Source organism: Mesoplodon bidens (genome assembly GCF_964165515.1).
Source record: "Mesoplodon bidens genome assembly, chromosome: 15".
Lineage (NCBI taxonomy): Eukaryota > Metazoa > Chordata > Mammalia > Artiodactyla > Ziphiidae > Mesoplodon > Mesoplodon bidens.
Window position 1 is genome coordinate 16,623,700 of NC_138171.1, and position 12,813 is coordinate 16,636,512.

The window sequence follows — 12,813 nt, forward strand, 5'->3', positions numbered from 1 at the left end:
TGAGCACAGGAAGTGACCAGAGGTTCGTCTCGTGTGACCAAAACATTATTTATGGTAATAAAAACAATAAAAAGAAGACATAGGTAGTTTTTTTGAACACTGGTACTTTACATACTATCTTAGGTTAGATTCTCTTAAAGTAGAGCTGAGACGGGGATTCCCATGAGAGTAACTTATTGAGAAGTGACTTTAGCAAAGGGGAGGGAGGGAAGCAGGAGAGGGCATGTGATGGAGCTGAGTAAGGATGTGGTCTCAGGTAGAGTTGGCTGGAACTCCATGGGGAGCGGCCCAGTTGGTCCCCCTTGAGACAAGGGGTGGGGCCTTCTAGACCATCTCCCATTCCCCTTCCTGGTTCATGGTTCCCGTTTGGCAGAGAATTCTCTAAGGAAGGGTCAGCTGTGAATAGGTAACAGCCAATACTCACAATACCTGGATAATGGATGTCCTGAGCTGATGAAGGGAATCTGAAGGGGAGGTACCAACAGAATCCACATCGCACTCCTCGTTTACTTCTCAAAACACCTTGGGAGGCAATCATTACTCCTCCCATTTGACAGAAAGCTGACATAACTTACACAAGGGCATCTGGCTGGGATGTGGAAAAGCCGGAATTTGAATCCAGGACTGCTAAGACCCAAGCCTAGTTCCTTTCCTCTTCACCCTCATCCCAGGAAGAGGGAGAATCTTTCTGGATCACTTAACCAGGAAATATCAATCCCTGTAACTCCTGAATGGGGAATCCTCTAAGGAGGGGAAAGAGCTGATTTCTTCTGGGCCCTCTACCCCTAGAAGTTGCTGACGGGCCAGAAACCATGCCTGACAACGAGCTTAGACCACCCAGGAAAGTCTGGAACCAAAGAAACTCAAGGTCCAGGGAGGTAGGAAAAGTGATAATATATGAAAACTAAGGCAGCTATTCAGAAGTTTTGGAGAGACTTGCAAAAAGCAAACAATGAAGCAAGCATTCGCAAAAGAAACTTCAAGCCCATGAGAACTAGTTTGAAAGTTTTTACAAGGGGACACAGTTGGCTAATACCTATCCTGTAGGAACCTCTGTCTCAGCTGCAGAGATAAAGAAGATGGTGTTTCAGGAGAAGGTTAAATTAAAGAGTAGGTTTTTAACATGATAAAATTGCACTTTCTGGAAGCAAACATCTTCCAGAAATGGCTTCCTCCTTACATATAGAGCTTTGCACATAGAAGGTGCCCAATAAACATGTGGTGAATAGATGAAGCTTGTATTTAACTGTATTTATAAAATGCATTTCATGACATTTAGAGTGTTTATCCTCTGAATCCTCTATCAGCTATGAGACCTTCATTTGCCCACATGTGTATGTCAATCCTTCAATAATTGGAACAATACAATTCCTACAGCTGATGAGGCCCCACACCATGACTGGGTATTCATGTACAAATGTGCATGTGTGGGTTCAAGCAAGCATTCCAGGGAAGAGACTGGAAGGAAAGATAGAGAACTTTTGCCCTTAAGAACTAGAGGACTTGTCCATCTACAGATGAATGGATAAAGAAGATGTGGTAAATATACACAATGGAATACTACTCAGCCATAAAAAACAAATGAAATATTGCCATTTGCAGCAACATGGATGGACCTAGAGATTATCATACTAAGTGAAGTAAGCCAGACAAAGACAAATATCATATGATATGACATATATGGAATCTAAAAAAATGATACAAATGAACTTATTCACAAAACAGAAATAGACTCACAGACATAGAAAACAAAATTATGGTTACCAAAGGGGAAAAGGGAAGGAGGGATAAATTAGGAGTTTGAGACCATACACTACTATATATAATATAGATAAACAACAAGGACCTACTGTATAGCACAAGGAACTATATTCAGTAGCTTGTAATAACCTATAATGGAAAAGAATCTGTAAAAGAATATATATACATATATTTATATATATAAAATAACTGAATCACTTTGCTGTATACCTGAAACTAACACAACGTTGTAAATCAACTATACTTCAATAATTTAAAAAAAAGCTGGAGGCCAGTGGAGCCCCACCAAGCCACAGGAGCTGCAGGTCCCAGAGGAGTCTTACTCTTCAGTAAAATCAGTGTGAACTACTTGGCACATGCTTCCCATATGTGATAGTTTGTTAAAAGACCACACTGCTTTGCAGCACCTCCCATCAACAGAGTCTATTTCCCCATTCCCTGACTCTAGACTGGCCCTTTGACTTGTTTTGACCACATTCTAGAATATGTTAGAAGTAGTCATATGCCAGTTGGAAGCCTAGACCTCAAGAGGTCTTGCAGCTTTGGCTCTTGCTGCTCTGGGAGCCCTTTTCCCACCACGTGAACAAATTGAGGCTAGCCTGCTGGAGCACAAGAGAGCATCTGGCATGGAAGGGAGTCCTCCATACCAATCAGCCCACAGCCTACCTGGCTGCTGACCGCTGCCACTTAAATGATCCTAGCCATGACCAGAAGAGCCACCCAGCGGAACTCAACCAAATTGCCAAGCCATGGAATCATGAACTAGATAAATATTTATTGTTTTAAGCCACTGATTTTTAGCGATGCATGTTATGCAGCAAAAGCTAACTGATACACTATGATAAGTCTAGATTGTAATTGCTAAGTCTGCTCAGGTCAAGGTTGGCTGGTGCCACCACGTGGACTCAGAGAATCCTGATATCTTTTCTATAAAGTTCTAAGTTAGGGAGACTCTCTGAGTGACAGCACAAGAGACTTGGAAGGACCCTTAGGGAGTCCAACCACCTCGTTACACTGTTAAGGAAAGGCATTCATTACATAAGTACTTCCTGAGTGCCTCCTTTGTGCCAGGCATTATGGCCCAACAGGGGGGCACAACAGTGAATAAGAGAGACCAGATCCTGCTCTCAGGGAGGCCACAGTCTAGGGTAGAAATCAGATGTTATTCAAGTCATCCCACAAAAAAGCAGACAACCGGGCTTCCCTGGTGGCGCAGTGGTTGAGTCCGCCTGCCAGTGCAGGGGACACGGGTTCGTGCCCCGGTCCGGGAAGATCCCATATGCCGCAGATGCGGCTGGGCCCGTGAGCCATGGCCGCTGAGCCTGCGCGTCCGGAGCCTGTGCTCCGCAACGGGAGAAGCCACAAGAGTGAGAGGCCCGAGTACCGAAAAAAAAAAAAAAAAAAAGCAGACAACCACAGTGACAAACGCTGTGAACTAAAAGGACATGGTACCATGAGACAGAATTACAGAGAAGGGACCTAATTTGGATTTGGGGGTCACCAAGAGCTCTCTAAGGAAGTGACATTTAGGCTGAAGCAAGTTGGTGGCAGCCTTGAGGTGGGAACGGCGCTCTCCACAGACACAGTGAGGTGTGTGGAGCTTTGAGTCCCAGCCCTGCAGGTTCAAATTCCATCTGTACTGCCCCCTGGCTGAGTCAGTCAACGTCCTTGAGCCTCAGTTTCCTCATCTATGAAATGGGGTTAACGATACTGTCTTGCTTCTTCATGGTACGTCTCAAAGCGGTCGTGAAGGTCAGTTGAAATAACCACTGAGAAAAGGGCAAACTGTCAAGTGTTGGGTGAACAGCTGAAGCTACTGTTAGCAACTTGGCGGGGGGACATTTACTTGTTCTCCAGCTACCCTGCAAAGGACTGTGCCCCCCTCTGCCCAAGCCTAGAGCAGACGCAGAGCCCCACTGAGTCCCACTTGCCCTTCTTGGTGGAAGCACAGCACCAACCCTCTCCACTAGGGACTGAGCCAGTGCCGACTCCAGCATAGCACGGTTCTGAGAGCCAGGGCTCAGGATGTTAGCAAAATGCAGTTGAAACATTGTGAAAGGGCTCGGATAAGGAGTAAACTCTGGTCTTTTGAGACAATCACATTTCCAAGTGGATTATGGACAATTCAGTGACTCTATGATCTCTTCCAAAATGAGCATTTCCAGGACTGGAGTCTGGCTCACCAGTTCTTGCAGCTTGACACAAGTCAGAACAATATACAAGCAGCTTCTCAGCAGCCCCCCTGGTGCTCACACGGTCACAGGCCATAGAAGGGGTATGGCCTGGCGGGTCCACAGGCACACCCCTGCAGTGGCAGAGGAGGGGGCTGCAGCGCCCTGTAACAGAGGAGCTTCCACACCACGCTGGGATGACAACAGTGTCTTCCCTCACCGGCAGTGTTCCCTAAGGGCCACAAGCCCATGTCTCTCTCGTCTGTGTCCCCTACAGCACCTCTCACAGAGTAGGGCACATAAATGTTTGTGAATTAATAGGCTTCTGTTTCCCCAGCTGGAAAATGTGGTCCCAGCCACCCAACTTGGACTGCCATGACCTCCACGACTACATAGCCAGAGGGGGGGCGGACAGCAGCTCCAGGGACAGGCTTGTCCTCCAGCTCCCCAAGTTTCTCAGCAGCTATGAAACCCCTCTGCCCTCCATCCAGCACCCTAAGTTGCTGTGACCCAGCAGGCACCACTGCTTTAGGGAAGCATCTTCCAGGATGTTTGTGGGACCCTCCATGGGGTCCCAGACTATAGTGAAGACCCTCTCTGGTATCTGAGTCTCTAGCGGGGATACTCCCAGCTGAGAGAAACCTTAATTTCCAGAGACCAGGCTCTCAGTGGCAAATCTGTCCAACTGGCATCTGGGACTCCCAAGGGGCTGGGCTGGAGCTGGGGACAGTCTTGTCCGGGGATGACTCAGCCCCTTTCACCGCCAAGAAAAGCTGCACAGAAAGCCTCTGCTTTCCTCCCTTTTCACCAGGTCCACAACCCTCCCCAGCGGCATGAGACAACTCCAGGTGGGCAGGAGAGCCCCGAATGCTGATACGTGGGTGTGAGCACCTCCACACCAACATCTGCCCCCATGGGTGCTGTGTGGTGGCGAGAGGCAGGCAGCACCAGAAAGCATGCGACGTCTCTATCCGTTGCTGCTGAAAACTTCCCCTCTGTGCATGGAGAGTGCAGACAACACATTTCGAGTTTTATCAAGTTTTCAGTGATGCCCATTGTAAGCCAACAGTAGCCAGGTAGTTGATGTACAGAAAACACTACAGTCCCAGTTTGATTGCCCAGTTGAGGGAGACTCAACTGATATTCCTGATCATTCTAAGAGAGGACAAGAGTGGGCTGAGCCTCCTGCTCTGCACGCCTCCCATCCCACCCCGGGAGCAGCCTGGCTCCAGCCAGCCCCAGGCTACACAGGGAGGACGGGGCACCCACCTGGCTGGTTGATAGGAGCTCTGGGTTTCCGTCACTCATCCCCACGTAGGCACTCTCACCATCAAACTGGAACAGAGAAAGAGAGGCAGCTCTGATGAAAATGTTCTCAAGAAGGGCCCAGGAGAAGCCAGAGGAGGTCAGGGGACTAAAAGCACTGAGGGGAAAAGACTCTGGAGCCTGGAGAAGCAAAGACTGAGCCCAAGATGCCCAGTCCCCATTTCAGGAGGACTCCCTCTAGGGTAGAAGGAGCAGTCCTTATTCTGTGACCTCTGATGGCTTGGGTTCATCACACTTAGGATGCAGAGAGGAAAACCTTTCTGCCCTTTATACCTTGTCCATAGACGTGTCAGGTTGCCTTGTCAGATACTGAGCTCCTCATCTCTGGAAGTATGCAAATATTTCTCCTGGCCAAAATGACATCAGGCTCTCAGCTAGAGCTGGAATTCCACAAGCTGGAGAGAGGCCAAGGTCTCCAGCGCCTTGGGATCAGGACAGCCTGCCCCCGACCCATCCTCCGGGTCTTACCATCCCAAGTGGCTCTGGCCCTTCACCTTTGACCCTTACGCAGTGACGACTGTGGTAAAAACCAGGTACAGGAACTACACCCTGTGTTCTGAGCAGCTGCCAAGGCTGGAGTTGGGATTTGTCTGCAAGAGGGAGCAGGTGTAGCAGGAGAAGCAGAGGCTCTGGGGCCACTGGCTCCCCTTTTCCCTGATGTGTGATCTTGAGCTGGTGTCTGAACTTCTGAGGTGCCACACCTGTCAAATGGGGATAACGCCAGTAGTCCTCTCTCCAGGGGATGCTGCACTGAAACGTGCAAAGCACTTGGCTTAATTCCAGTTCCCTTCGCTTGAGACTAGTGTCTTGGGTCGGGTTCTCTAGGAGCAGAGCCTGAGACAAGGGTTCTAATGCATGTGATCTTTGAGAAGTGCTCTTTAGAAATAACCTGTAAGGGAGGGAGGGATCGGGATAGGACAGGGGAAGGAGCTAAGCAAGGATGTGGTCCCAGCTGGAGAGTCGCTGTAGCCTGGTCCCACCTGGGGCATGGATGGTACCACAGAGTTAGCCCCAGCATGAAGCAAGTGGCTGCACTTTTGTAGCCCATGTACATCAGTCATTGGCTGTGGGCTGCCCTTAAAGGACAGAAGGAGTCATAACCTGAGAAGGGGGGCCCCCATTTGGCCAAGGGCAGTTCTCCAGAGAATTGTGCCAGCTGTGAGCCAGTGCTCACAGCAGATGGGAGTAGGCTGTGCTGGACAGTAAAGGGATCTGGGGGAGGGGGGGCACCAACAGCAGCTGGCCAGTTTACTGTAATTGAAAAAAACCCTTTTATTAGGTTATATTCATATGGTTCAAAATTCCCAAAGTACAAAAAGCAACAGAGTGAAAAGTCGCCTCCCCCCACCTCCCAGGCATTCACCGCCCCTCTCCAGAGACAACAGCTGCGTCTACCAGCTTCCTATACATCCTTTCAAAGATAGTCTCTGTATATACATTAGAGTCGCTGCTTTCACATAAATGACAGCAGACTATACACACCATTTCGCACCTTATTTTCCTCTTAGCAACACATCCTGGAAAGTGTTTTATGTCAGGACATAATTTTGTTTTCTGGTACCTAGTATGCCACAGCATGCCTGTAACATATATATTTAACTAGTTAAGCACGCGGGCAATTGAGTTGTTTCCAGGCTTTTGCTATTTCCACATTGCTCCCGTGAATATTTTTCTACATCCATCATTTTGCAGGGGTGTGAGTCTATCTGTAGGATTAGTCTGTATAATCACGGCATCTAACCGTGTGTGTGTCTGTAATTTGGATGGACATCACCAAGCAGCCCTCGTGGAGGTTGGAAAAGTCCACAATCCTGCAATCATCAGTTCATCCAGACCCTCTTCGCTCAGAGAGGTTTTCCTAACAACGGCTCAGATGCCAGCCTCCTACCTCTGTGGGCTCTGAAGCCCACTAACCCCGACTCCCTTGCCCTGCTTGCCCTTGCTCATCGTTCCACAGCCCCTTTACCTTCTAGCTTTCTACATCATTTACTTATTTACCAGGTTCATTGCTTACAGTTGGATTTCCCCTACGAAAATGGAGGGGACTTGAGGTCGGGGTCTTCGCCTGTCTGTACACTGATGCCTCCCAAATACCTACAATAGTGCTTGACACAGAGCAGATACTCAATAAATGCTTGTTGAATGAATGAATGAATGAAACAGCCACTACATCACTCACATTGTCTTTTACCAGGCCAATCTTTCCATCGGGATAGTGGGATTAGGGTTTATACCCAAGTGCCTTCCCAACACAAGGATGGGCAGAGTCCTTTGGTGGATTTCAAAAGAAAAAGCCATGCCATGCCTAGGGTCTGGGCATGACCCCAAAGGCAAGGCTCCATCTACCACACTGTACCCCCGGAGCTTAGGCTTTAAGGATCTGCTCAGAAACACCTCCTCCAAGAGGCCTGCCATGCTTCCACTTCCTTTGGCTTTCCCTCTAACAACATAGATTGTCTCCATATCTGTCTTCTGCCCCAGAGTGGGAGCAGCTTGGAGGCTGGAACTGTGTCCTGGTCATCTCCAAATCCCACAATACCTGACACAGACTGGCATCAGGAGCAGGACTACGACTTAGGCAGGGTAGAGTGCTCTCAACAAAAGCTCCCAGGTACTCATCAGATGTGTCACCATGGCTACATATTCTTCGATAAAAGTAAGACCTTTTTAAAAATCACACGTAATTTATATGTATGTTCTAAAAGAAAGAATGATGGGAAGTGGAGGGGGAAAAATTTAACCAGGTGTTTGGAACATTTTATAAAGCAATAGTCATCAAACAGTATGGTATAGATTAAAAGTACAGGGACGTGTATTAAAGGAGCAGAGGGAAAGATATCCCCCAAACGCTGTGTAATACCCCATTTATTAAATGCTGGCTAGAACGAAGCCACCCTGGTCCGCTCTCTCCTCCGACATGCACAGCAGGCAATGAACAAATATTTGGTGAATGAATGAATGTGCTTGGCACCGAGCAAAATGCTTTTCATAAAAGAGCTCATTCAACCCTCACAACAACCAGTGTTTCAAACCAAGGAAACAGGTCGAGAGGATAAACAGTTGCCCAAGATCACGCAGTTAGGGAGACACTGCACTGCAGAGTGGTCTGTTTGCTTCCTGGGCTTGGCCTCTCCCACGAGGTTGTAAGCTCCTTGGCGGCAGGGATCATGGCCATGGCCCACCACACACACACATAGGCAATCATTTGCCAGGGCCTTGCACATACTAGGTGTTCGATGTGTATGTGGTCGTGCTTCGCAGAGGGAGGAACTCCCTGCAGTGAGCAGTGGGGAATGGCACGGAGGAACAGAGACCCTAGATTTTGAGGCATGTGTGCCGGGGGTAGTGAAGAGGTTGAGCAGTGGGTCCCTATGAGGTCACCAGAGCCCCCTCAAGTGGGCTTCTGCATTCATTTGTTTATTCAAACAAGAAAGAGCAGCCACATGCCAGAGCGAAGCTTGCTTCCTGCTTCAAGGAAAATCTGAGAAGTTGGCAGAGGTTCCCAAGGCAGGGCCTGGGTCAGCCTCCATCAGGTTGCCCCTGGGTGCTCTGCATGGTGTCCTGGAGCACAGGACTCGGCTACTGAGCAGCTATGAACAGAGGCCCCAAGGTGGTGGTTGGGTGGGTGATGTCTGCTCTCTGCCCACCTCTGTCTAGCAGTGCACCACCTCCGAGCCCTTGTAGGGGGAAGGGGACTCCGAAACCTCCCAGGCTTCCCCTGGCTTGGCCCCCAGGGCCCTAAGGCCTGAGACTTACCCCCTCAGCCCTCCTCTTGGGGTGGGGGGCTTTCTGGAGGAAAGAACCTGTGTGCCAAGGGGAGAAGTCACAAAGCCTAGACACTGAAGAGCCCCCTCCTCCTCCGCATGCACTTAACAGACTGAAAACGCCCACATGGACACCCACTGCACAGCGGTGATGCTGAGTGAGCATCACACAAAGGTATACGAGAGCTTCCCTGGTGGCGCAGTGGTTGAGAGTCCGCCTGCTGATTCAGGGGACACAGGTTCGTGCCCCGGTCTGGGAAGATCCCACATGCCGCGGAGCGGCTGGGCCCGTGAGCCACAGCTGCTGAGCCTGCGCGTCCGGAGCCTGTGCTCCGCAACGGGAGAGGCCACAACAGTGAGAGGCCCGCGTACCGCAAAAAAAAAAAAGGTATACGACACACAGTGTGCCCAAGCATGGCGACAACATATGCATCACAAACTGGTGGGGGCCCACGTCACACACAACAGAGTGTTCAAGACAGCACTCAGTTACACACATACCACATGCATGGGTAGCACCAACCATCACAGACAAAGACGTCCAGAGCACAAGCATCAGCGTACACAGCACAGACCCTTTACGGGACTGGTACGCAACCGCCAGAGCCTGCACACACGGAAGGGAGGGGGTGCCCAGATGAGTGTAAGTACCCCACCCATCTGCAGCTGAATACGTATATAACTCAGAGAAACATGCACACAAACACATATGACCCATGCATGTAGAGATCCACAAAGGCACCGAAGAACTTAAATTCTGTGCGTATTTCAGTTTCTCAGTCCCTCAGTCAAAAATCTTTTTTCACAACACACAACCTTCCACACGCTTTAAAATGTGAAGAAAAAAAAGTGTGTGTGTGTTTCAGGAGGGTGGGGAACAACGGCCTAAGAATTTCCACGAAATGCCAGGAGAATATCTCTTACCACTGACTGGAATAGATTAATTTTCCCCATTTCATATTCTAATTATAATTCCTTTTCCCAGCGCCATCTTCAGTCGTCATTACAGCTGGAAGATTGTTCTGCGAAAGCCAGCCCTTCATCTTCTCTTCCCAAGAGTTTTGTCATGGAAATGAGTTTGGGAATCTGAAAGAACCCACATTTTTGCAAAGAGCGAATGTGTGGGGATAACCCTTTCATGACGGCCACCAAGGAGAGGCTTCTGAAGGGTCTGTGTCTCCCCACGACGTGTGGTCCCCTTGGCGAGAGGGGTAGCTGGTCCTCTAGTCCAACAGCCACCCCCCCACACACACACACATGCACAAAGAAAAGGACAGATTCCTTTTCTATCTTTAAGCAAACTTAGCAAATAGGCAGCCAAGGTGAAAGGTGAGACGCCCTGATTTTAGCAAGTCAGATGATGCTAGCCCCACCTGTGCCCCTTGGGCAAGCTCTGTAACTGCTCGAAGCCTCCGTTTCCTTATTCTGATGACCCACAGAGCCACTGATTCACAGGAGGTGGAAATTAAACATCTGTGGCATGGACAAATGTGGTAACTGGGTAGATGAATGGATGGAAGGAAGAGAGGGAATGAAGGATGGGCTGGATGGATGCATGTATGTATGGATGGATGATGGATGGTACAGATCAGCACAGTCCCATAGAAATATAAAGCAAGCCACATGTGTAATATAAAATTTTCTAGTAGCCACAGTTAAAAAAAAAAAAAAAGGGGGACTTCCCTGGCCATCCAGTGCTTAAGACTCCACGCTTCCTGGAATATTACTCAGCCATGAAAAGGAATGAAATTGGCTCATTTGTAGAGATGTGGATGGACCTAGAGACTGTCATACAGAGTGAAGTAAGTCAGAAAGAAAAACATATATCGTATAGTAACACATATATGTGGAATCTAAACAAATGGTATAGATGATCTTATTTGCAAAGCAGAAATAGAGACACAGACGTAGAGAACAAACATATGGATACTAAGCGGGGTGGGTGGGATGAACTGGGAGATGGGGATTGACATATGTACACTACTGATGCTATGTATAAAATAGAAAACTAATGAGAACCTACTGTAAAGCACAGGGAACTCTACTCAATGCTCTGCAGTGACCTAAATGGGAAGGAAATCCAAAAAAGAGGGGATATATGTATACATACAGCTGATTCATTTTGCTGTACAGTAGAAACTAACACAACATTGTAAAGCAACTATACCCCAATAAAAACTAAAAAAAAAAAAAAAAAAAGACTCCGCACTTCCAATGCAGGGGGCGCGGGTTTGATCCCTGGTCAGGGAACTAAGATCCCACATGCCGCACCGCATGGTACGGCCAAAATTTTTTTTTTTAATTAAAAATAGGGCTTCCCTGGTGGCGCAGGGGTTGAGAGTCTGCCTGCCAATGCAGGGGACACGAGTTCGTGCCCCGGTCTGGGAAGATCCCACATGCTGCGGAGCGGCTAGGCCCGTGAGCCATGGCCGCTGAGCCTGCACATCCAGAGCCTGTGCTCCGCAACGGGAGAGGCCACAACAGTGAGAGGCCCGCATACCACAAATAAATAAATTAATTAATTAAATTAAATAAAAATAAATTTAAAAATAAATAAATAAAATATAAATAAATAAAGTTAAAAAAGAAAGTATAAACTGGTGAAATTAATCTTAAAGACATATTTATTTAACCCAATATATTAACAATATTGGTTTCAACATGTGATCAATAGAAAAATTGTAAATGAGACGGTTTACAGTCTTTTTTTGATACTGTCTTTGAAATCCAGTATGTATTTTACCTTACAGTACGTCTCAGTTTAGACTTAGCCACATTTTGAGTGCTCAAAAGTCACAGGTGGCTGGTGGTGAACAGAGAAGTAAACAGTTGGGAGGGAGAAGATGAGTGGACGGATGGCGAGTAGGTGTATGGGTGCAGTGGACGGATGAGTGGACGGACGGATGGATGATGGATGGAAGGGGGGGTGGGGAGGTGAGTGGTGGGAATGAGTGGGATAGATGGGTCAGTGGACAAAGAGATGACTCAGTGGTTGGACAGACGGAATTAGAAGGTGGGATGAATGGATGGATGGGCAGGTGGGTGGCTGGGATGAGAGGGATGAGCAGACGGATGAACGAGATGGGATGGCTGGGTGAGTATGAAGAGACGGGTGTGATGGGAAGATGATTAGGATGGTGGGTGAGATAAACAGATGGCTGGAACGGGTGTGGGGGATGCCTGCGCTAATGGAATGGGCTGAATAGTGGGTGGATAGATAGGTCTGGTATTTCCTCCTCCATTCACACTTGTGTTGGATGATGCCATGGCTTCTTAGGGTTGCAACATGTCACTGACTTTCAAACACTCACCTTCAGCCAAGTTACCTCCAGATTGCAGTGCACCATTTCCCCTGAACATTTCCCCCATTTGGACCATGAGCACCTCAAGTTCAACACACCCAACACTGAACTCACGACATGTGTAGAAGCCTGCTCTTTCTCTGGCGGTTTGCCATCGTGAGAGATGTCACCTCTACTGAGTACACTGTCAGTACCTCTGGGGTGACTCTGGACCCTTTCCATTCTACATCCTCCTGATCCAATCACCAGCAGAAGCTGTCTGCTCAGCTTCTTCCAACCCAACCCATCTTTCACCCTGGCTATCACTAGCAATCTTTCGGCAATCATTTCACTGCTCAGATCAAAACCCTGCAGTGACTCCACATCATTGGCTCTGGCATCCAGGACCCTCCATGACAACCAGCCCTGAGACTCAGCTCCCACAGCATCCCTCAAGGCTGCAGGAACCTCCAGCACCCTTGCCTTTGCACACATTGCCCCATCATCAGC

The 12,813-nt window shown here is 48.4% G+C and overlaps 1 protein-coding gene across 4 annotated transcripts in view; it reads right to left on the reverse strand.

The window, feature by feature from the left end:
* TOX2 (TOX high mobility group box family member 2) overlaps nt 1-12,813 on the reverse strand; it is a 139,813-nt gene that overhangs the window by 78,769 nt on the left and 48,231 nt on the right. For all 4 annotated transcript variants that reach the window (XM_081257733.1, XM_081257731.1, XM_081257732.1 and 1 more), the window contains exon 2: nt 5,202-5,267. In XM_081257733.1, coding sequence (XP_081113859.1) covers nt 5,202-5,267 — 66 coding nt within the window. The remainder of the gene's footprint in view (nt 1-5,201; nt 5,268-12,813) is intronic.